The sequence below is a fragment of the Puntigrus tetrazona genome, chromosome 7 (genome assembly GCF_018831695.1).
Source record: "Puntigrus tetrazona isolate hp1 chromosome 7, ASM1883169v1, whole genome shotgun sequence".
In the NCBI taxonomy this organism is placed as follows: Eukaryota; Metazoa; Chordata; class Actinopteri; order Cypriniformes; family Cyprinidae; genus Puntigrus; species Puntigrus tetrazona.
Window position 1 is genome coordinate 15,010,191 of NC_056705.1, and position 24,763 is coordinate 15,034,953.

General features: G+C 37.9%; 2 protein-coding genes and 1 non-coding gene across 7 annotated transcripts; 1 reads left to right on the top strand and 2 right to left on the bottom strand.

The window, feature by feature from the left end:
• Positions 1–659: 659 nt before the first annotated feature.
• Positions 660–18,496, top strand: muc3a (mucin 3A, cell surface associated). Of its 5 annotated transcripts, XM_043244211.1 has the most exons (15): positions 679–854; positions 5,120–7,246; positions 7,984–8,427; positions 9,668–11,782; positions 11,903–12,605; positions 12,747–12,994; positions 13,435–13,550; positions 13,689–13,750; positions 13,845–13,904; positions 14,019–14,137; positions 14,228–14,278; positions 15,112–15,292; positions 15,659–15,820; positions 16,208–16,293; positions 17,083–18,496. In XM_043244211.1, exons 1-15 carry the CDS (start codon positions 794–796, stop codon positions 17,118–17,120), a joined length of 6,573 nt encoding a protein of 2,190 aa, XP_043100146.1. In that variant the 5' UTR covers positions 679–793; the 3' UTR covers positions 17,121–18,496. The 5 variants fall into 5 exon arrangements, with proteins under 5 accessions (XP_043100149.1, XP_043100150.1, XP_043100148.1 ...); XM_043244212.1 differs by lacking the exon at positions 9,668–11,782 and having other exon boundaries at positions 678–854; positions 7,984–8,197; positions 11,814–12,994; XM_043244213.1 differs by lacking the exons at positions 7,984–8,427; positions 9,668–11,782 and having other exon boundaries at positions 669–854; positions 5,120–5,480; positions 11,814–12,994.
• A 406-nt stretch (positions 18,497–18,902) lies between these two features.
• Positions 18,903–21,938, bottom strand: snapc2 (small nuclear RNA activating complex, polypeptide 2). Its single transcript, XM_043244216.1, has 5 exons — positions 21,760–21,938; positions 21,096–21,357; positions 20,847–21,020; positions 19,846–20,383; positions 18,903–19,506 (listed from the first exon to the last, which is right to left on the bottom strand). The coding sequence occupies exons 2-5, from the start codon at positions 21,309–21,311 to the stop codon at positions 19,145–19,147; spliced, it is 1,290 nt and encodes a 429-aa protein (XP_043100151.1). The 5' UTR covers positions 21,312–21,357; positions 21,760–21,938; the 3' UTR covers positions 18,903–19,144.
• Positions 21,939–22,431: 493 nt separating this feature from the next.
• trnal-aag lies at positions 22,432–22,513 on the bottom strand. Its single transcript has one exon. It is a non-coding gene; the product is annotated as a tRNA-Leu (tRNA).
• Between the last annotated feature and the right edge of the window lie 2,250 nt (positions 22,514–24,763).

Consider the following 24,763-nt stretch of genomic DNA (forward strand, 5'->3'; position numbering starts at 1 on the left):
TTGTCTCGTGTCATGTGCTCTGTGTGCCCTGCCTTTAGTTCGTGTTAATTGTATTATTGTCTGCAGCCGTGTCTCGTCAGTGTAGTCAATTTCCTCGTGTATTTAGTCCTGAGTGTTTTGAGTTCACGTTGTCCGATCGTCGATGTCCCTACCTGGTTTTTGTTCTGCCTGCCTGTATTTATATTGTTTATTTCATCCCTACCTGGATTAAATCTCTTTATTTTCATTTACGGTAGTTGTGTGCGCTCGTGCTTACCACACACGTGACAGAAACGTTATAAAATTCTGGCTGGCCTTTTCTTTTCTGGCCTAAAAATCCATTATAATTGCACATTTGCCTTTATACTTTAATACATTATTGTGACAAGAAATATATTCATTACATACAGTATGTTATTATTTAAAATAACAAATATTTATTGTGATGTGTTACGTAACAGCTGTGTATCGTAAGTGTTATGATGTCCTGAATAGGTGTGCTCAGTTCAATAAAATAATGTGAGGAAACATCCACATTTGTTTAAAAATAGTGTGTTGTAAAATGAAATGTTGGAATTAAATAGAAATGATTCAGAAGGAATGAGTCTTTATCTTTATAAGGGATGTACAAACCTCTCTCACAGTGGACTTTGATACATGATTATGATTTTCAGAATGTGTTCTAATATGTGTGCCTTGTGCTCAGGTCTGAACTGTTACAGATGCTGAGATCTGTTAGAAGCTACACCAGTACAGGACTGAGGCTCCGGTGTATTATTTTTCATGTGTTTGAGCTCTGGCATCGTTCTGGGAAATGACTAGGATAAGCTACACTTCTTCATTCATTCTGATCTTGGGTCTTTCTCTCATTTCAGGTAGGGTAAAAAATATACATAAAATGTTCATTGTTGCATATGAAAATATTATGGCGGGATAAACATGTACATAATGTGCAGAATTACATTGTTTAATAGTTGTAAACAATAATAAAACTGTAGTCATTTTAAAAAAACCCAACAATTTGCGATGCCAGATATTTTCAGATGGGGCATAAACTGACCCAGCACAAAAGACTGCATCATTACATGGAAAATAATTATTTGTGCATTATTTGTCTGTTGCCAGTGTAAACCTCATACCATTATCCAACAGTCACTTCTCCTACACCTACAGCAGACACTGCTTCCACAACTATAACAGGCAATTTTTTATTTAAATCACAACCAACTAAAATTAATTTAAGAAGTTTTACTTTAAGAATATGAAATTACACAAAATTTTTATATACACCCAGAATAAAAATTACAGAATAAAAAAAAATGCAAATATTTAGATGAAATAAAATGAAAGCTATAATACAATACACAAAATTGTAAGTGGAAGTATACGAAACTTGGCAAATCATTTTAAAACCACTGAACTTGCATTTTGTTTAAATTTAAATGTTAATGTTAAAAAATGTAAATGAAATGTTAAAAATTTTCATGTAATAATAAAACATCTATTGCTTGCATAATTTTATAACTTGGGTTGCGGTCTTGGTCTTTGCGATTGCCATAGAAATTTATTTTTTTGCCGTACTGAGGCATCATTGTCACCAAGGAAATTCACTGTCGAATTTTTAGAACCATACTTCATCTTTATAAAACTTTATACAGAAGATAGTGATTTCTACATTATATCCGACATCAGTCCAGTTTATTAACTATTTTAGTTGTTAGTAATTACATCCCTAATATATACCATTGGATTATATTTATTTTAATTTGTACCTGCCTATGATTTTCTACCATCTTTTCTTACTTTTGGAGACAAAGTGAGAGCCGGGTGAATCTAAGTGCAAAGCTTTTTTCAATAATATGGTTAAAAACAGGCAGGGCCAGTACAATGGCAGACAGGTATATAGGAGGAAGCCAGAGAGCAGTCCGAGAATCAAGCGAAGGTCAGTCCACGGCAAACATAATCCAAAGCAAAAATCCAGGGGAGTGAGCAATAATCCAAACTAAGTACAAACATTGTCCAAGATGACAGGCAAAAAGTAAATCCAGAAAGAAGGCAGAGTTCAGAACATGGGAGAATCTAATGAGAAAAAACTATGAACAAACTAGGAACTGGAGAATAGCATTAGTAAAATAGTTATCTTTAGGAGAGGGATAAATGATAAACAATACACTGTGTTGGACAGAGTTAGGAACTACTACTTATGGTGTGAGAGTGATTGGTGATCAGGATGACAGTGCTATAGATGTTGGGAATTGAAGTCCAGAGTGAAATACAGCAGTGGTGTTGTGCAAGAGTCAATGCAGTGAGAGAATAACATCTATTGGTGAATGGAAGTTTGTGGACCGAGTTCATGACAATGCCAGATCCTGTCCGAAAATATCAGTTCAGGAACTCGAGCCGTGTCAATGACGCCATGGGGAACACCTCCAGTGTGACTATGCTCTGAATAGTATGTGTAATCAGTCCAAATGATCTGCGAGACGTCATGGGCTGATGATGTCATTAGCCAGGAAGGATATAAGCATGTGGAGTGCAGCTGGCTTCAGCTTATTGTCATTCAGCGATGCGCTCTGTCTTTTGGTAAGCTGTCTTCCTAATTACCATTTACAAGTGAAGACGAGGACATGAGCTTGCAGCATTTCGGGCTGTGTTGTTCCCCTCCCAAACTACTTTATGGGTGGGAATACACACAGTCTAGATGTTATCTGCTCAAGAGCAAGCACTGCATATGCTTAGCTCTCAGAGGGCTCTCTTTAAGGAGACACTCTTTACCGGCGTTACTCATGCTGCCGGCCTCACTTTCACCCAGGTTCTCGCCCACTTTTGTTGAGGCACAGCGGAAGCGTGTGCGTTACGGAATTCCTCATGGTGCCAGCCCTGCTTTCACCGAGGTGCATTTGGCAGCTGTGCTCAGGGATTTGCGGCAGGATTTTGTGAAGGCAATGAGGATGACGATCTCCTATCCTCTTCCTTTCTCACCAGATCTAGTGATTTTGCAACTTGGGGCTACCAAATGTTTCTCGTTGGGTCCTGCAGACTGTAGAAAAAGGCTACAGAATCCAGTTTGGATTGCCTCCACCACATTCGCAGGCGTTCTGCCCACATTCATGGGCACAGAGCAGGCTCTCATGATAGAACAGGAAGTAGATACTCTCTGGAGGAAGGAGGCCATCGAGGTGGTCTCTCTTCACGTAAGAGGTTTTGGGTTCTACAGCCAGTACTTCATAGTTGGGCTGAGGCTTATTTTAGATCTCAGGCTCCTGAACCGCTCAGTGATGAAGCTAAAGTTCAAGATGCTCACTGTCAAACAGGGCGTGTCTGAAATCAAGTCCAAGGACTGGTTTGTCATGTTAGATCTAAAAGATGTGTCTATCCATCCTTCTCACAGGAAGTTCCTGAGGTTTGTACCAATGCTTGGAAAGCATGAGTGGCCACTCGGCCCGCGGTAGGGATCGACATGTTGGTGCATCGACGTGTTGGTGCACACTAACAACACATCTGTGGTCTCTTTCATAAATCACCAAGGAAGTCTATGTTCGTGTCGCTTATACAAGCTGGTGCACCAGATCCTTGTGTGGGCACTGGACAGACTCCTCCCACTGAGAGCTGTGTATATTCCCAGGCAGGTTAATGTGAAAGCAGACATTCTGTTGAGGCAAGGGTCAAAGCCTGGGAAATGGATGCTCCCTGTGGGTCAAGCAGATCTGGAGAGTGTTTCATCAGGCAGAGGTGGACCTCTTCGCGACTTGAATGCGCAATGTCCGCTCTGGTTCTCTTTAGCTCATCCAGCTCAACTCAGGCTGGATGCCATAGTACTGACTTTCCTTCGATTGCTCTGCTTCCCAGAGTTCTGGAGAGAGTGCACCAGGACACAGTCGGTTTACTACTTGTAGCACTATTCTGGCTAGGTCGAGTATGGTTCTTGGACCTGAGGGCCTTCTTAGACGGCTCTCCACAGGAGATTCCAGTTAGGAGGGACCTCCTCTCGAACATACTCCAGACTCTCAATCTTCCTCCCTTTCTGGAGCTGGCCAGCAGATGCTTAACTGGATGCCATCAATACTGCTTTTGAGTCCTCTGGGCTCCCACTGTGACTAGAAGTCAGAGCGCACTTGACACAAGGTGTGGAGGCCTCCGAGGCCCTGTTATCTGGGGTCTCAATGGTCGAGGACTGTGACACTGCCCCATACGTTTATCCGTTGGTATGGATTGGACTTGAGAGCCACTTTGGGCTCTTCTTGTGGTGTGGGCATCTCGTTCCCCATAGCGTCATCGATGCAGCTCGAGTTCCTGAAGAGGAATGTCTCCGGGTTATGTATGTTACGTAGGAACGAGACACTGTGTCTCGTAGCCACACTTCTGTCATCCCTGCCTGTGCTTGCTTCATGACAGAGATCACGCTAAAGGCGTTCCCAATAGCATCATCGACGGGGCGTCTTGTTCCTTTGAGGAAACATGGTTGCATACGCAGCCTGGAGATGTATGTAACCATTTTTGATACCAAAAAAGAGTGCTTAACAGTCGTCACAAAAAAATTCTAAAATGATTATGTAAATAAATGATTATAAATAAGTTAAAAACATAAGCATAAAAACACAACACAGTTTGCATGTGAGGATTTAAAAAAACCTTCACCTGGAATATTTTGGATTCAAATTCCCAATCTTAAACCATAATTGTAACAAAATGTTAATATTTTCGAATGTTAGCCTCAAGAATACAAATACATGATTATACAAGTCATAAATAAGTACTTTTTTTAATAACTGGGTTTCCAAAATTTGCTATTAATTTTCTACAAAGATTTGCCCCTTTTACTTTATTTTACCCTCATTTAAGCTTGGTTTTCAAGAAAGTGGGGGACAGTGTACAGTGTGCAAGCAAGCAAACACACACACGCACATAAACAGTCACATTAGATGACAGAACAAACATTGCCTACAGAACATAGTGGAACGACAGAGATTTCTAATATAACTAAAGATATAACTTCTTCAACAGTTTACACAACAGAAACAGGATATATAAACTGAAAAAATGTGTATAGAGCATTTTCAACAAATGTTCAACTGAATAAAGAAAAATTGTCTATATAGTGCTATACCAATAACAACGACTGTTTCTATTTCCACAACAGACCTCACTTCAAGTTCTGTTAATGCTGATTCAGCTGCTTCCTTTTATGCATCAGATATTTCATCAATTTCTGATGTCACATCAAACAGTGAACCTTCAAATACAGAAACGTTTACAACTCCAGATGATAGCACAATAGGGACTTCTGGTTCAACTTCAGGAGAAACATCTGCAACTATAGCTGATTCCACTGATTTAGTTTCAACAACTACTGACGTCACATCAACCAGCGAACCTTCAAATACAGAAACGTCTACAACTCCAGATGATAGCACAATAGGGACTTCTGGTTCAACTTCAGGAGAAACATCTGCAACTATAGCTGATTCCACTGATTTTGTTTCAACAACTACTGATGTCACATCAACCAGCGAACCTTCAAATACAGAAACGTCTACAACTCCAGATGATAGCACAATAGGGACTTCTGGTTCAACTTCAGGAGAAACATCTGCAACTATAGCTGATTCCACTGATTTAGTTTCAACAACTACTGACGTCACATCAACCAGCGAACCTTCAAATACAGAAACGTCTACAACTCCAGATGATAGCACAATAGGGACTTCTGGTTCAACTTCAGGAGAAACATCTGCAACTATAGCTGACTCCACTGATTCAGTTTCAACAACTACTGACGTCACATCAACCAGTGAACCTTCATATACAGAAACATCTACAACTCCAGATGATAGCACAATAGGGACTTCTGGTTCAACTTCAGGAGAAACATCTGCAACTATAGCTGACTCCACTGATTCATTTTCAACAACTACTGACGTCACATCAACCAGTGAACCTTCAAATACAGAAACATCTACAACTCCAGATGATAGCACAATAGGGACTTCTGGTTCAACTTCAGGAGAAACATCTGCAACTATAGCTGATTCCACTGATTTAGTTTCAACAACTACTGATGTCACATCAACCAGTGAACCTTCAAATACAGAAACATCTACAACTCCAGATGATAGCACAATAGGGACTTCTGGTTCAACTTCAGGAGAAACATCTGCAACTATAGCTGACTCCACTGATTCAGTTTCAACAACAACTACTGACGTCACATCAACCAGTAAACCTTCAAATACAGAAACGTTTACAACTCCAGATGATAGCACAATAGGGACTTCTGGTTCAACTTCAGGAGAAACATCTGCAACTATAGCTGACTCCACTGATTTAGTTTCAACAACTACTGACGTCACATCAACCAGCGAACCTTCAAATACAGAAACGTCTACAACTCCAGATGATAGCACAATAGGGACTTCTGGTTCAACTTCAGGAGAAACATCTGCAACTATAGCTGATTCCACTGATTTTGTTTCAACAACTACTGATGTCACATCAACCAGCGAACCTTCAAATACAGAAACGTCTACAACTCCAGATGATAGCACAATAGGGACTTCTGGTTCAACTTCAGGAGAAACATCTGCAACTATAGCTGATTCCACTGATTTAGTTTCAACAACTACTGACGTCACATCAACCAGCGAACCTTCAAATACAGAAACGTCTACAACTCCAGATGATAGCACAATAGGGACTTCTGGTTCAACTTCAGGAGAAACATCTGCAACTATAGCTGACTCCACTGATTCAGTTTCAACAACAACTACTGACGTCACATCAACCAGTGAACCTTCAAATACAGAAACATCTACAACTCCAGATGATAGCACAATAGGGACTTCTGGTTCAACTTCAGGAGAAACATCTGCAACTATAGCTGACTCCACTGATTTAGTTTCAACAACTACTGATGTCACATCAACCAGTGAACCTTCAAATACAGAAACATCTACAACTCCAGATGATAGCACAATAGGGACTTCTGGTTCAACTTCAGGAGAAACATCTGCAACTATAGCTGACTCCACTGATTCAGTTTCAACAACAACTGACGTCACATTAACCAGTAAACCTTCAAATACAGAAACGTTTACAACTCCAGATGATAGCACAATAGGGACTTCTGGTTCAACTTCAGGAGAAACATCTGCAACTATAGCTGACTCCACTGATTCATTTTCAACAACTACTGACGTCACATCAACCAGTGAACCTTCAAATACAGAAACATCTACAACTCCAGATGATAGCACAATAGGGACTTCTGGTTCAACTTCAGAGAGAAAGCTGATTCCACATCTGCAAACTATAGCTGATTCCACTGATTTAGTTTTCAGGAGAAAACAACTACTGACGTTTCAACAACTACTGACACATCAACCAGCGAACCTTCAAATACAGAAACGTCTACAACTCCAGATGATAGCACAATAGGGACTTCTGGTTCAACTTCAGGAGAAACATCTGCAACTATAGCTGATTCCACTGATTTAGTTTCAACAACTACTGACGTCACATCAACCAGCGAACCTTCAAATACAGAAACGTCTACAACTCCAGATGATAGCACAATAGGGACTTCTGGTTCAACTTCAGGAGAAACATCTGCAACTATAGCTGATTCCACTGATTCAGTTTCAACAACTACTGACGTCACATCAACCAGTGAACCTTCAAATACAGAAACATCTACAACTCCAGATGATAGCACAATAGGGACTTCTGGTTCAACTTCAGGAGAAACATCTGCAACTATAGCTTCCACTGATTCAGTTTCAACAACTACTGACGTCACATCAACCAGTGAACCTTCAAATACAGAAACATCTACAACTCCAGATGATAGCACAATAGGGACTTCTGGTTCAACTTCAGGAGAAACATCTGCAACTATAGCTGATTCCACTGATTTAGTTTCAACAACTACTGATGTCACATCAACCAGTGAACCTTCAAATACAGAAACATCTACAACTCCAGATGATAGCACAATAGGGACTTCTGGTTCAACTTCAGGAGAAACATCTGCAACTATAGCTGACTCCACTGATTCAGTTTCAACAACTACTGACGTCACATCAACCAGTGAACCTTCAAATACAGAAACATCTACAACTCCAGATGATAGCACAATAGGGACTTCTGGTTCAACTTCAGGAGAAACATCTGCAACTATAGCTGATTCCACTGATTTAGTTTCAACAACTACTGACGTCACATCAACCAGTGAACCTTCAAATACAGAAACATCTACAACTCCAGATGATAGCACAATAGGGACTTCTGGTTCAACTTCAGGAGAAACATCTGCAACTATAGCTGACTCCACTGATTCAGTTTCAACAACTACTGACGTCACATCAACCAGTGAACCTTCAAATACAGAAACATCTACAACTCCAGATGATAGCACAATAGGGACTTCTGGTTCAACTTCAGGAGAAACATCTGCAACTATAGCTGACTCCACTGATTCAACTACTTTCACATCAACTAAACTTCAAATACAGAAACATCTACAATCAAGCACAGGGACTTCTGGTTCAACAGGAGAAACATCTGCAACTATAAATCCACTGATTCAGTTTCAACAACTACTGACGTCACAAACCAGTGAACCTTCAAATACAGAAACATCTACAACTCCAGATGATAGCACAATAGGGACTTCTGGTTCAACTTCAGGAGAAACATCTGCAACTATAGCTGATTCCACTGATTTAGTTTCAACAACTACTGATGTCACATCAACCAGTGAACCTTCAAATACAGAAACGTCTACAACTCCAGATGATAGCACAATAGGGACTTCTGGTTCAACTTCAGGAGAAACATCTGCAACTATAGCTGATTCCACTGATTCAGTTTCAACAACAACTACTGACGTCACATCAACCAGCGAACCTTCAAATACAGAAACGTCTACAACTCCAGATGATAGCACAATAGGGACTTCTGGTTCAACTTCAGGAGAAACATCTGCAACTATAGCTGACTCCACTGATTTAGTTTCAACAACTACTGACGTCACATCAACCAGCTGAACCTTCAAATACAGAAACGTCTACAACTCCAGATGATAGCACAATAGGGACTTCTGGTTCAACTTCAGGAGAAACATCTGCAACTATAGCTGACTCCACTGATTTAGTTTCAACAACTACTGACGTCACATCAACCAGCGAACCTTCAAATACAGAAACGTCTACAACTCCAGATGATAGCACAATAGGGACTTCTGGTTCAACTTCAGGAGAAACATCTGCAACTATAGCTGATTCCACTGATTTAGTTTCAACAACTACTGACGTCACATCAACCAGCGAACCTTCAAATACAGAAACGTCTACAACTCCAGATGATAGCACAATAGGGACTTCTGGTTCAACTTCAGGAGAAACATCTGCAACTATAGCTGACTCCACTGATTCAGTTTCAACAACAACTACTGACGTCACATCAACCAGTGAACCTTCAAATACAGAAACATCTACAACTCCAGATGATAGCACAATAGGGACTTCTGGTTCAACTTCAGGAGAAACATCTGCAACTATAGCTGACTCCACTGATTCAGTTTCAACAACTACTGATGTCACATCAACCAGTGAACCTTCAAATACAGAAACATCTACAACTCCAGATGATAGCACAATAGGGACTTCTGGTTCAACTTCAGGAGAAACATCTGCAACTATAGCTGACTCCACTGATTCAGTTTCAACAACAACTGACGTCACATTAACCAGTAAACCTTCAAATACAGAAACGTTTACAACTCCAGATGATAGCACAATAGGGACTTCTGGTTCAACTTCAGGAGAAACATCTGCAACTATAGCTGACTCCACTGATTCAGTTTCAACAACTACTGACGTCACATCAACCAGTGAACCTTCAAATACAGAAACATCTACAACTCCAGATGATAGCACAATAGGGACTTCTGGTTCAACTTCAGGAGAAACATCTGCAACTATAGCTGATTCCACTGATTTAGTTTCAACAACTACTGACGTCACATCAACCAGCGAACCTTCAAATACAGAAACGTCTACAACTCCAGATGATAGCACAATAGGGACTTCTGGTTCAACTTCAGGAGAAACATCTGCAACTATAGCTGATTCCACTGATTTAGTTTCAACAACTACTGACGTCACATCAACCAGCGAACCTTCAAATACAGAAACGTCTACAACTCCAGATGATAGCACAATAGGGACTTCTGGTTCAACTTCAGGAGAAACATCTGCAACTATAGCTGATTCCACTGATTTAGTTTCAACAACTACTGACGTCACATCAACCAGTGAACCTTCAAATACAGAAACATCTACAACTCCAGATGATAGCACAATAGGGACTTCTGGTTCAACTTCAGGAGAAACATCTGCAACTATAGCTGATTCCACTGATTCAGTTTCAACAACTACTGACGTCACATCAACCAGTGAACCTTCAAATACAGAAACATCTACAACTCCAGATGATAGCACAATAGGGACTTCTGGTTCAACTTCAGGAGAAACATCTGCAACTATAGCTGATTCCACTGATTTAGTTTCAACAACTACTGATGTCACATCAACCAGTGAACCTTCAAATACAGAAACATCTACAACTCCAGATGATAGCACAATAGGGACTTCTGGTTCAACTTCAGGAGAAACATCTGCAACTATAGCTGACTCCACTGATTCAGTTTCAACAACTACTGACGTCACATCAACCAGTGAACCTTCAAATACAGAAACATCTACAACTCCAGATGATAGCACAATAGGGACTTCTGGTTCAACTTCAGGAGAAACATCTGCAACTATAGCTGATTCCACTGATTCAGTTTCAACAACTACTGACGTCACATCAACCAGTGAACCTTCAAATACAGAAACATCTACAACTCCAGATGATAGCACAATAGGGACTTCTGGTTCAACTTCAGGAGAAACATCTGCAACTATAGCTGACTCCACTGATTCATTTTCAACAACTACTGACGTCACATCAACCAGTGAACCTTCAAATACAGAAACATCTACAACTCCAGATGATAGCACAATAGGGACTTCTGGTTCAACTTCAGGAGAAACATCTGCAACTATAGCTGACTCCACTGATTCAGTTTCAACAACTACTGACGTCACATCAACCAGTGAACCTTCAAATACAGAAACATCTACAACTCCAGATGATAGCACAATAGGGACTTCTGGTTCAACTTCAGGAGAAACATCTGCAACTATAGCTGACTCCACTGATTCATTTTCAACAACTACTGACGTCACATCAACCAGTGAACCTTCAAATACAGAAACATCTACAACTCCAGATGATAGCACAATAGGGACTTCTGGTTCAACTTCAGGAGAAACATCTGCAACTATAGCTGACTCCACTGATTCAGTTTCAACAACTACTGACGTCACATCAACCAGTGAACCTTCAAATACAGAAACATCTACAACTCCAGATGATAGCACAATAGGGACTTCTGGTTCAACTTCAGGAGAAACATCTGCAACTATAGCTGATTCCACTGATTTAGTTTCATCAACTACTGACGTCACATCAACCAGCGAACCTTCAAATACAGAAACGTCTACAACTCCAGATGATAGCACAATAGGGACTTCTGGTTCAACTTCAGGAGAAACATCTGCAACTATAGCTGATTCCACTGATTTAGTTTCAACAACTACTGACGTCACATCAACCAGCGAACCTTCAAATACAGAAACGTCTACAACTCCAGATGATAGCACAATAGGGACTTCTGGTTCAACTTCAGGAGAAACATCTGCAACTATAGCTTCAACTACTGACGTCACATCAACCAGCGAACCTTCAAATACAGAAACGTCTACAACTCCAGATGATAGCACAATAGGGACTTCTGGTTCAACTTCAGGAGAAACATCTGCAACTATAGCTGATTCCACTGATTCAGTTTCATCAACTACTGACGTCACATCAACCAGCGAACCTTCAAATACAGAAACGTCTACAACTCCAGATGATAGCACAATAGGGACTTCTGGTTCAACTTCAGGAGAAACATCTGCAACTCTAGCTGACTCCACTGATTCAATTTCAACAACAACTGACGTCACATCAACCAGTGAACCTTCATATACAGAAACGTCTACAACTCCAGATGATAGCACAATAGGGACTTCTGGTTCAACTTCAGGAGAAACATCTGCAACTATAGCTGACTCCACTGATTCAGTTTCAACAACTACTGACGTCTCATCAACCAGTGAACCTTCAAATACAAAAACGTCTACAACTCCAGATGATAGCACAATAGGGACTTCTGGTTCAACTTCAGGAGAAACATCTGCAACTATAGCTGACTCCACTGATTCAGTTTCAACAACTACTGACGTCACATCAACCAGTGAACCTTCAAATACAAAAACGTCTACAACTCCATATCATAGCACAATAGGGGTTTCTGGTTCAACTTCAGGAGAAACATCTGCAACTATAGCTGACTCCACTGATTCAATTTCAACAACTACTGACGTCACATCAACCAGTGAACCTTCAAATACAAAAACGTCTACAACTCCATATCATAGCACAATAGGGGTTTCTGGTTCAACTTCAGGAGAAACATCTGCAACTATAGCTGACTCCACTGATTCAATTTCAACAACTACTGACGTCACATCAACCAGTGAACCTTCAAATACAAAAACGTCTACAACTCCATATCATAGCACAATAGGGGTTTCTGGTTCAACTTCAGGAGAAACATCTGCAACTACATCTGACTCCACTCCTTTGACATCTATATCAAATCCTGCCTCAACTACAGCTGATTTCACAACTACAAAAGATTTGATAACAACAATTGCAAGCTCTACTCAATCAACAGCTGGAACCACAACTGCTATTATATGTCAAAATGGTGGAACTCCACAACCGAACAACCTGGGTTGTTTTTGTCCAACAGGTTTTACAGGGAGATTCTGCAGTAATGTTGAAAATAGCATAGTACCAGGTTTGTCTATCAAATATTTGGTTATAATTAAAATATATATATTTTCTCTGCATTTTCACATCACAAATGTAAATGGACTTGACATGTCAATTTTGAATTAATTTTGTTACAAAATAATTTTTAGACCTGTCCTTTAAAATATTTTCACCACAATTAAAGTTACCGCAGGTGTTTTTTTTGTGATATTTGTCTAATTAATTAAAAAGTTTTGCATTTAAATTTCTTCAAACACGCATGTTGTGATTTAATAATGGTATAGACCCATTTTTTGTAAGTGCTCGAAAAACCTTAAATCAACTGACTTCATGAGATTTATATTTTGAGATTTATTTAATTGTAACCTTTATTTTCTTTCATTGTAATTAATTTTACACTGGAAGTTGTATAATTTCAAAGTGTACAAAGTATGCATTTTTTTTATTTTCTATTTTTAATTTTAGATTTTATTGAAAGGATAGCCAGTGTAACAATGGAAATGAATGAGCCATTTAAAGAAGATTTCACAAACCAATCATCAACAGAATATAGAGATTTTGTTAGAAGATTCAATAACACAGTAAGTATTGTTGTTTAAATGGTTTGATCAAATAAATATTATTGTCATTATAATTTTTTTAAAATATATTGGGCAGATGATGTTACTGTATATTTACTACAATAACAGAAATTACAGAAATATTTTATTCAATTATAGGTGATACCCATTTATAAAAAAACTGTAGACAAGTTTTCGCACGTGGCCCACATAATTCTAAGGTAATTCATACACTGATAGCAAAAGCTATTTTGTAATTATATCTATACCATATTAAACATTAATGCAATCTTGTTTCATGTCACATGTTTCAAGTGCTGGTAGACCACTTAGTCAAATAAGAAAAAGAAGCTTGTCCTTGAAGGAAACCGCAAGGTAACATCATCAAATTCCAGCTTTAAAACACTAAAATACAAACAAATTTAAAACTGTTTATAAAAACTTGTTATATTTTTTTCTTTCCTTCTTTTTTTATCCAAATTTTTTTAGACTGAAAGTTGATCATGATGTAGTTCTTGCAATCGAAAATAACATTGAAATCAACAGTACTTATAAAAATATGGTCAGAGATGTGATTGGTGTCATTGCCGACTTGATAAACAGTTCAGGTAGGTCATCATACGAATTCTGCCTCTGATCTAAATTGTTATTGGATGCATTACTAATCCATGTTTGCCGATTCTTTTTTTCAATTCCAGTCCCAACATTTAATGTTGCCAGTGGCTTTGCAACAGAGACTGTGTTCAGTGGTAAGTTTTCAGTTAACTCATTAGGCTAATAGCAAGAAGAATAGCGAGTTATTCTGTATAACATAAATATTTTTTTAATTATATACTCCACACCGAATATGTTCTTACCTTTTAAGTACTACATTAACTGCTAAAATAACTAAGATTATTTTTAGTGTGTAACGAGGTATATTTGTGTTAATGTATATTTAAATGTACTGCGTGATTTCAGTAATAGTTCTAAGGGGGAGCTACAGAGACTAATAATTTTTAAGAAGCTGAAAAAATGTTGACTAGGTTATGGACTTATTTTGGAGGGCATCACAGAAGAGATAGATTCGTAAGAAAGCATGTTTGTAGTATATACAAAATGCATAAAAGTTTTGCTGTTGTGCAGTAAGGCCAATATATAGCTTCTCCGCTAAAATACAAAACAATTTGTGAAGTGAGAATGTGATGCTGGTCACACCTTATTTACACCATATTTACATCAAATTACAGTGTTGGCTGTATGGTGTTGTGGGATTGCTTTTAAAGGGGTCATATTATGTTGCTAAAGAAACTTTTTAGGGGGGTGTGGACAAGTCATAACTTTAATAAAGAATATCTCTTTGGTTTTGAGACTTTGAGGGATCTTATCTATGCACTAACTGTTTTTACCACTGTTTTAAGGAAAACAAAATCGCATCACATGACCCCTTTCATCTTTAATGATAGGTCATTGTGTTAAAAGAGAGGAAATAGCGGATGTTGAAAAAGAGATGTTTCAACATCTGATTGGTCCCAATCACGCGGCCAAATTAACATAAACATTTTAATGTATTTATTGTGACTCTAACATTTTTTTCCCACAGTTAATGATGTGTGTCTCAAGGTTGCAGAAGGTTTTCCTTCTGATTACCGAGATTATTTTCAACCAGCTCTGTTGGAAGGCAAAGTGACATGTGTGACTCCATGCAATGCAGCTCACAGTGATCGGATCATTTGTGAGAATGGCGGCACCTGTGAAGTTTCTTCGGAGGGCCCATCCTGCTAGTATGCGCTTTTATTTCACTTTTGTGTTATATTTATACACTTTATATTTTTCAGACTTCATTGACAGGGTGACCTCTTTCTATACGGGTGTGTGATGGTTAATCTGGATCAGGATCTGGGCTTGAAGCTTAAAGATTTTAGGCCTGCTCCAATCAATACTGTGCTCTTAGTTTAAATAAATGTATCTGCTAAACCTTTATTTTGAATGTAGAAGTATGAACGAGTACATACTGTGTAAGTAATAGCAAACTTAGAATCATTCTGACTGGATGATATAATTAACTTCCATTAGCTGGAATTGTTTAAAAGCAAAAGCAGATGTTTCTTTGAAATTTGAAAAAGACTCGCAATGCATTTATGCTCTAGTTGCCGCTATACTGAGGAGGTCTGGTACTTGGGAGAGTATTGCACTCTCCAGGTGCACAAAGTTGGATTTTACGCTGGATTGGGAACGGTGGCAGTCGTAGCAGTAATAACTGTAGCATTCCTGACAGCTTATCTCATAATGAACAAAAGAACGGTGAAGAGGTAAGTGATTTCGTGCACTTTATCATATTGCTTCAGTTCAAAAATGTTCAAGGGATGTATGTGGTCTTGAGGCCACGCCAAGGCATTTCAGCCACGTTGCAAGATTTTAATTGGGCCACTCCAGAAGGTGTATTTTCTTCTGCAGAATAATTTACTCCTTTGCTTTGGGTTGTTGTCATGTGGCATCACCTGACATCTGTTGATCATCAGTTAGCGGACAGATGGCCTGCAGTATGTTCATGTGACATTGAAAAAATTCAAAAAGTCCTCCTAAAAATCTGAGAAAACTCTAATTTACATGTGATGCGTGTATTGGAAAAAGAGGGGGGTTTCTGAATAAATACGTTTTTACGCCTTCCGGTCCATAACTTTATTTCTGTCTCACAGGAATAAGGACATTAAGCAAGAGTTAGTGAAAGAATGGTTAGAGGATGATTTTGAATGGCCACCACAAAGGGAAACATCAAACACAGGTAAAAAAAAAACAAAAAGAAGAATTCTGCATTATTCAACAATTATCACCTACAGGTTGAACCTGAATAACATGTTTGTTTGTTTTTTAACACTGTAGATTAGTGGTAAAAGACTTGGTATTAAGTTTATTTATATAGTGCATTTAATACACAAAGGTAATTTAAAGTGCTTTGCATAAAAGGAAATAAAATAATAATAAAAGAAATCACAACAAAACAAGGAATTTAGTAATATTTTACAATTATTTAAAAATGTATTTAAAATGAATTTAAAACAGTTAAAAATAGAAAATACAGGGCAGTTCGTTCAGACTTTTTATAATCTAAATAAACAAACAAACAAAACAAAAAAAAATGTATGAACTTACAAAAAAGAAAGCTGGACATTAATATGTTCCTGCGTGTAATATCAGTATTTTAAAACCCCTTATCATATCATAAAATTTTATTGAGCACATTTCACCATGGATTATTTTGTGAACCTTTTCGGATGTAATATAAACTACGCCAAGAGACCATGAAAGAAGCATGCAGCAGTAAAACTTTATTTTACCAGCCTTTGTGTGAAATCTGTTCATTTCACAAGTAAAGATGACCTAAGCATATTCAGGAGTTTCTGTTATTATGTTTCTTAATTAACTATCTTACCTGATTAATAAAGATGTCACATTTTAATTTCTGATCTACACATAATTACACAGTACTCTCATAACCAATGATTTTATAGCCAAACAGCACTTTGTGATTGTTTTTTCCAGAATTCCTCATTCTTTGTTTTCCTCTCGACAGATGAGAACGGACAGACCTCAGATTCGGACATCTTTTGATATTTAATAATCGAAGTGTTTGAAAAGGCATGCATGCTTTGTATGACGCACTGAATATATCAGTTTTTAAATAATGGATCATATTTAAAAATATGGATTCTTGATCTATCAGAAGTCAATCAGTTGCCAGGGCATTGCATTTATAACGTACAATTGCACAGTTATGCATATTTTCTGTACCTCAGATGTGTGACAAACATCATCCTACCGTAATGCATTTGATCACATGATGACGAGCAGTAACACTTCAGAGATGCCCTGCTTATCTTCAGATGTTAACACAATCAGTGTAATAAAATTATATATCATGTACTTATCATTCACTGTTATGTGAAACCTAAGTTTCATTTCTCATTTATTCAAAATGACATTGCGTTAACTTAAACTTGTTTGTAAATTATATATTAACCACAAATTATTTATTAGCTTTATATACACTTCCTTATAATGAATTCTAATCTCAGATGTTTATTTTTGTTATCTTTTTCCTCTGTAAATGCAATAAAATATGTGGACAACAAAATAATATTCTTGAGCTATTGTGTGTTGCACTGTAAAAAACATCAAGCATCATGATCTCAGAGAGGGACAGAGTATCTTAACAAAACAGCATTCCCAGTTACTTTCATGCCTCTTGATTAGTTATTTTCAGTACAGTATTTTTTAGTTTTCTCTCACTCAGACACACAACAAAACCACAGTTTATGACTCCCTCACTGTACATTCTACCTCTCAATTTATTCTCGTCAGATTACGTTTGTTTACATTATTTTTACATTACAAGTTATTCCAAAGTATAACAGTGAGCATTTTTTTAACTGCAGAAGAACACTTTAAATCGCTTTGGAAATACGTAATCCTCAACATTTAATAGATGACTAGTCATTTGAAAGTAGGAACGGTCATTTTTGTCACTGTAGTGTAAGGCATTTTTGTATTTAGAGTATACTGATCAAGACATCTATGTTAGGATACTTCCTCTTTTAAATACATTACACATAAATGACCCGCAACTGAATTGGTACTTTTTCGTTTTTATGTATTCCAGTCACAAAGGCAAGCGGCTTTATCTCAGATATCTTATCACAGCATGTCAAACAATGTGATTGATGGTGAGTTGCAGAGGTCATGTTGGGTGGGTAGCCACACAGCGAACAGATAATCAGGAAAAAGAAACTTATAATCAGCTGCTTTACAATCAGTATCGACCTTTTTTTTCAAATGAAATGTTACACCTTTCTCTGCCCGTACAGGTTTTTTTTTCTGCAGTAACAAGTATCCCCACCCCCACTTGCTAATGCAAAACCAGCAATATGTTGCAATTTTTTCAGGACAAATTGACAACCAACAATTAGTTTTTAACAATTAGTTTAAATTGACCAAACGTAACATTCTGAATTAAATTTACAGTAAAAAAAAAAATTAAAAAAAACCTCTCTGGCTCTCTTTTCTTAATATACAATATTATATATATTTTACAATATTTTTATGGTCTGACATATTTTTGGAGGCAGCTTTATGTAGATGAAATTTTACAACTATGATGTCAAGTTGCAGCAGGACTCCATTATGCACGGCCAGCTATATTCTGGAAGTGAAAGTGTGGGTTGGGCATGTAACGTACAATGGCAAATATAAATTGAACGTATATCTCTCATCAACATGAAACCTTATTTAAATCATTTCAAGGGCCCTAATCAGAGATGGTGATATCAAAAACGTACAAATTGCAAACTAAGGTGGTTTACATACCCCCAAGAAGCTTGAAGCTTTGAGACTGCGTTTAATATTTAAAGTTACATTTATTTACATTTTTCTTTAAAGTCTTGTTTTATTGCAACAAACTTATTTGAACAGAATTATCATTATGAAATTTTAACTTGTTCATTTTCGGAATATGAATAGTTAATATGCACACATTTTCCGAAACAAAAGAAAAAAAATAACATCTAAACCTGTAGCAAAGTGAAACATAAGACCCACACAGAACATTAATGAGGCTGAACTGAGACGGGCTAAGCATATCATTTCTCAGAATCCAGGGCCTGTCTTTTCAGCAAAGCTACTGGAACTAACAAAGGGTTGAGAGGACAGGTGCCAGCTGTAGCCCAGTCTTTTTTGTCCTTTGCTGATTCTGTGAAAGAGGACTCACTGGAGGGCTCTGCAGCGGATCCCACAGCGGTCCTGAGATTCTGTGTTAATGGAGTTGAATCAGCTACATCGGCCTGTTGGATTTCTCTGTCGGTGTTTAAAGAGGAAACTGGCATTTTTGCAGGTTGGGTGAGCTGTGAGTATATCTGGAGAAGATGATGTTGAAGTTCCTTGCAGTCCAGTGAGTGGAGCTCCTCAGGCAAACACATCAACATATCCAGCAGCACTGCGCTCTCTGAGGAGGAAATGTGGAAAATATAAATGCTGTTCACTGTCATTTACTCACTCCAATATCATTCCTATTTGATTGACAGAAAAATGTTTCAAATGCTTTTTATAGATAAACAAAGTCAGAACCACAAGTGATTAACATTAATTTAAAAAAAAGGCTTTTAAAAGACAAATATATATTTTTGTTACACTAAATAAAAGAACGTAATACAACAAGATGGCAGGTAAATAAATAATCCTTGGGTTATTCTAACTTCACACATCCCTGAAAGAATGTGTAAAATGCTCATGAAGAGTGTAATTTTTTAAAATACATGCAAATGTATAATTTAACAATACTTACCCATTGAAGTAAGAGCTGATTTGCAGGTTTTAGATTCAATGTCACTTAAATACCGATAAATCTTGTCAAAATTCACAACACTCTTTAGCGTTATTGGGTTGCATGGGTAATCATGATCTAACAGTCCCGACTGAACTTCACTGTCCTTATTTAAGGAAACGGACGGTAAAACAGCACTGGACACTGTTGGCCCGACTTCTGACTGCAGTTGGCTCTGGCTTCTTGTCATCTGTGAGGATCTTGGTGTAAGTGTCTCAGGTGTCTCAGGTGTTTCAGGCACTAGAGGTGAACTGCTTGGTGCTTTATCCAACTGGCTGAGAAGTTCAACAGCATTAGAACTAGAGTCAGGCTGATTGAGAGATGCAACTGAGCGAGCAGAAGTGCTGGGATTCGCGCTCATCTCTGAGGCAGAAGGCCGAGAGGGCGTTTTAGGAGACCGGACAGGGTGAGGACCGGAGAAAGCAGGTGTTTGGATTACGGGGTGTGGAGGTTCAGAGTGCATCATGCCACAGGGCTCAACAGCAGCAATCACTAGCATCTGATGACAAAGGGTTTTTTTTTTTTAATTAAGAAGATAAAGGCAATAAAACAAAGTACAGTGCAAGTGACTAACAAGTGCTTTGTTCTCTAGAACTATAAATAGAAGTCATAAACTAGCATCATAATCAGTTGCGTGATTATGGTGTCAAATACAAAGATTATCATCCCACTTCCATGTAGTGACTGTTTCAGATTCAGTCAAACTCATAACTAGGTCGAATTTTTGTGCAGTCAGACTAAGGCTGAGAAGTTATTGAGGTGAACCTGTACGCAGAACCAGATTTTTCGGAGTTCGACGTGTTCCTGGATCAACATCTTTGAACAACATTGCGATTAACCAATCGGATTTGTAGAACCAGTTTATAGTTTTTGTGAAGTTTAGCATTACAATCAGTGTTCGGTACTTGTACAGCAGAGTCATTCTAACGATGTTAGGCATTACTCAAATGTCCCATACAGACCTGGTCAAAGGCAGAAGATATGGTCTTCTCATGGGGCCTAGTTATTTTCTGGACCAGCTCTGCCCATAATTCAATGGGTACTTTAGCTTTGCGCTCCTCTCTCTTCTGACTCTGGACCTGCAGATACACCCTCTGCAGCACTCTTGACTTCAGGGTCATTATCAGGTCTTCGATCTGAAACCAAACAGTAATAATTGCATTACCATGGGCACAGGCATGTTCATCCACAGCTTGGTGTCATTAGTTTACCTCTTTGAGGGAACGGTGGGGAACTTTCTTTTGAATCTCAGTCAGATCTAATTCCTTTTCAAAATTCTGCTGCTGTTTCAAAGCTTGTAAAAAGCTCTGAAGATCTTTGCGGTTCCATCCTTTGCAGAGCGATCTGTTATTTACGGTGGACTCTTCCGCAGTGCCCTTAAGAACGAAGCGTGATGGTTCAGCTCTCCGACGAAACGGGGGTTTCATAGTTGCAGATTACATAAAAGTCATATTCCATGTACTTGGATATTGCCTGTTGTATATATAAAAAAGAAAATATACGCATTTAGTAACAACAAAGCTTTAAAAGTAAAAACTCGAAAACAGTTTGTGCTGTACAGATACAAGTGGTGGAAAATCGCCTTAAATTCTCTCTAAGCAAGGTTTATGCTTTGAGCTGGTGAATTATAGGAATTTGGCCCAAGTCTAATTTGGTATGCAGGTGATATCTGAGCAACTACCGCAAAACATGTTTTTATAAGTGTTGCAGAATGTGTATGAACAGGTTACAAACGCACTGCATATTTTAACTCACTGCACGGTGAGCAAGAATGCGAAAAAGCAAAGATATTGCTTCTTAGAGATGTCTTAAAGCTACTGTCAGTTATCTCAAAAAATGCACCAATAGCCTCCACACCGTATGACAGATACTTACTAAATAAACTGTAGGAAAGCGCCATTTTTACACGGCTTCATTAAGACAGGATTGTGCGACATCCATCAAACTGAATTATTTAAAGCAAAGTAGATGATAATTCGCATTATAAACTTCCGTAACACTAGTTTGGTCGCAACACTCTGGTAATACCCGTATCTCGCTACGAGTCACCGTAAGGTTCAAAAACCACGAGACTAAAGTGCGTTTGCACAATTCCGATGGCAAAGATCCGCTTTCATTTGTTTTATTCAACATAAAACAATCTACTGCATCAAATCGTGTTATATAAGATTAATCGTTCGTTAATAGCAATCTCTTTCAGTGTACAGTTAATCATATTACAGTAGTAAGTTAATACTTAATATTATCGTTTGGGAAACACTAGAGCCACTACAGACCGCTCAAACCTCACACAAAAGTTAATTTCTCACTCCAAGCGTATACTAAGACACAGTCGATTTGTCTGTTGCACTGTTTAAAAGATAATCAGCTGCAAAAAATATTTGGAACCTAGGCTAGTCTTTATTAGTCGATGTATTTATTTTTTTGCATGTAAGTTAGTATAATGGGACATTTCTGTCGAGATCTGTGAACTCTCAGTCGACATAAAAACGTGTTCAGTGCTGATAACCATTTTTGACCTAGTCATCGTCACACGTTAAAAGGAACTGGCAGCGGTGGGATTCGAACCCACGCCCCCGAAGAGACTGGAGCCTTAATCCAGCGCCTTAGACCGCTCGGCCACGCTACCCATGGAACACGCTTTGGTAACCAATATTTAAAAAACGTTCAAATTCAACGTTCTCCCAACGTCTCAATGGATCCGGACGTTCGGTTTTATTAAGTGTCGTTTTTTAATTAATTAATTTATTATTATTGTTTTTTTTTTTAAACGTACGTTTACTTATTACCTCCGTTGTATCTGTTTAGAAGGCGTTTAATCCGTTTTTTTTGCGAACGTCTAACGTTATTTATTTGAATTAACATTAGTTTAACATGACTCTGTAAGATCATATCAAGAATACAGTATTCGTGCTATTATTATTATTATACACATCAACATGCATACCGTACACATTCGGTTTGAACGCGGTCTGCAGCAACTTTACTCCAGCTCCAGCATCATAATAAAGAGCAAACAGATTTAATATAAACTGGAAGATACATTCTATGCAAAAAAAGCATGGAAAATAGAGATAAGGCACAGATACGTTGGAGCAGAATGCAATCAATTCTGTGATTAGTATGACCTCTACTGGTGATTAGGTGACATGATTTTGGTGGTTATTATTACCACCAAATGCTATGTAAAAGATGTGTAAGCTACATATTTTATTAATTCACAATAATATCAACATTTTCGTTTACTAATTAATTTGAGAGAGAGAAGACAACATATTATCTGAATGCTGTTCTTATATCAAAATGCTTTTCTTCGTCTTCAGTGAAGCCATTCTCATCTGGTTTCGTCTCCACGTGCCTTATAATAATAATAAGACAAAATCAAGACAATATTCACATTGTACTGTATTTTTCAACTGGGACACAGTCAATCATGCATAAAAAAGGAAGTAACAAAGATTAAAGATTAAAATCTGATTCGGTATTGCACATATAAATATATCACTTCATTTTTTGCTATTTTTCATAATGGAAGAACATACATGCTGTATTGATAAAGATTGTATTTTATAGACTTTAGCTCACTTTCATTGCATCCGCTCTCTGTTAAACCGAAAGTTTATTTAAATATGTATATTTTATTGCTGTCAGAAATAAGAAATGGAGAGAAACTGTTCCCCACTTTTGACGGAATTGAGATAAATCGTTAAAATCTGTTTTTAGAATCCCAAATGTACCAATTTTTTGTAATCGCTTACTAAACCTTTGATATATATTTAAACAGTAAAGAACTCTTTTGTACTTCTCACTCATAATTAAAACCCTAATGGCACTAATGTATGAAGTATCAGCATGAACAGGGTCTCATTGTTTTGTGTGTGTGCGTGGTTTTAGAAGTTGCAGAGATATCTGTCAGCTTTTCCAGTCTGTGTTATGTCTAATCTGAAATGTATTATGTATTACATATTTTGTTTCATTGGTGTCAGTGACGGTTCTTGTCTTCAGGGTTACACGACGTTAACCGTTATGACGTTCATATTTAATTTATGTTTCATTTATAAACAAAGTAGTTAGCCAAACGTAAAAGTAATAAACCCATATGCGTCTTCACATCAACGCAGCACTACATCAGTGGCTCCTCAAACAGTGCGTCAAGGGGTTCTTGGTAGTACTGCATGGATTCCACTAATTATTGCGTGTGAAAAAAGGCCTTCCTTGTTTCTACTCTACCATGGCCTTCCGATTTCCTTTGGTTTTCTACTCCATCACGGTGGCCGTTTCCTCCACCCGCTCCACCTTTACGCTTTCCGTTTCTACTGGCTCCACCATCTGCACGGGTCTCCACCACTACTGATCCAGGCCCACTTTTTCTTCATGAACCTGGCCCTTGGTTTTAAGCTGGTGTGTTGTTTACTCGTCAGGAGCTGCCATGTCTATTCTCAGTTTTGTTCATGTTTTCTTGTCTTTTATTATGATGTGCTGTATTGTTGTAATTATGGTTCCTGTCACAGCATGCGATTCCAATGCCCTTCATGTGATGTAGTCATGCCCTTTCGCTGTTCTTATGTGTTTAATTTAAAACGACACTGCGCAAACTATTCTGTGTATGACATCAAAGTACAGCATGAACGATTGTCTTGCCATTGTTTCTTTGTCTTGACTACATTTAGGTTTTTTTATTAGTCCTCATGTACATATCACCCTATTGTTTCTATTGTACCTTTTCTAGCTTTATGTAACCCGCTTATGGTGAGTTTTTGTCAAGGTCAGATTCCGGTTCTTGTCAAGTCATCGTGTTGTTAGCTTTATTTATTTCTTTACTTCAATAAACTGCGCATGGGCTCAACTCAGACTGAGAGTTTAAACAGCTGGTTAAAAA

Bases quoted from the DNA above. Each gene is read 5' to 3' on its own strand.
- snapc2 (XM_043244216.1), bottom strand. From the start codon at position 21,311: ATGAAACCCCCGTTTCGTCGGAGAGCTGAACCATCACGCTTCGTTCTT. The intron at 20,384-20,846 runs GTCTGTATGGGA...CTTTGTCATCAG, and splicing joins TATCTTCTGCCTTTGACCAG to ATGCTAGTGATTGCTGCTGT. The intron at 19,507-19,845 runs GTAAGTATTGTT...TTTCCTCCTCAG, and splicing joins ATCAGCTCTTACTTCAATGG to AGAGCGCAGTGCTGCTGGAT.
- muc3a (XM_043244211.1), top strand. From the start codon at position 794: ATGACTAGGATAAGCTACACTTCTTCATTCATTCTGATCTTGGGTCTT. The intron at 7,247-7,983 runs GTTCAACTTCAG...TAGGGACTTCTG, and splicing joins TAGCACAATAGGGACTTCTG to GTTCAACTTCAGGAGAAACA. The intron at 14,279-15,111 runs GTAAGTTTTCAG...TTTTTCCCACAG, and splicing joins AACAGAGACTGTGTTCAGTG to TTAATGATGTGTGTCTCAAG.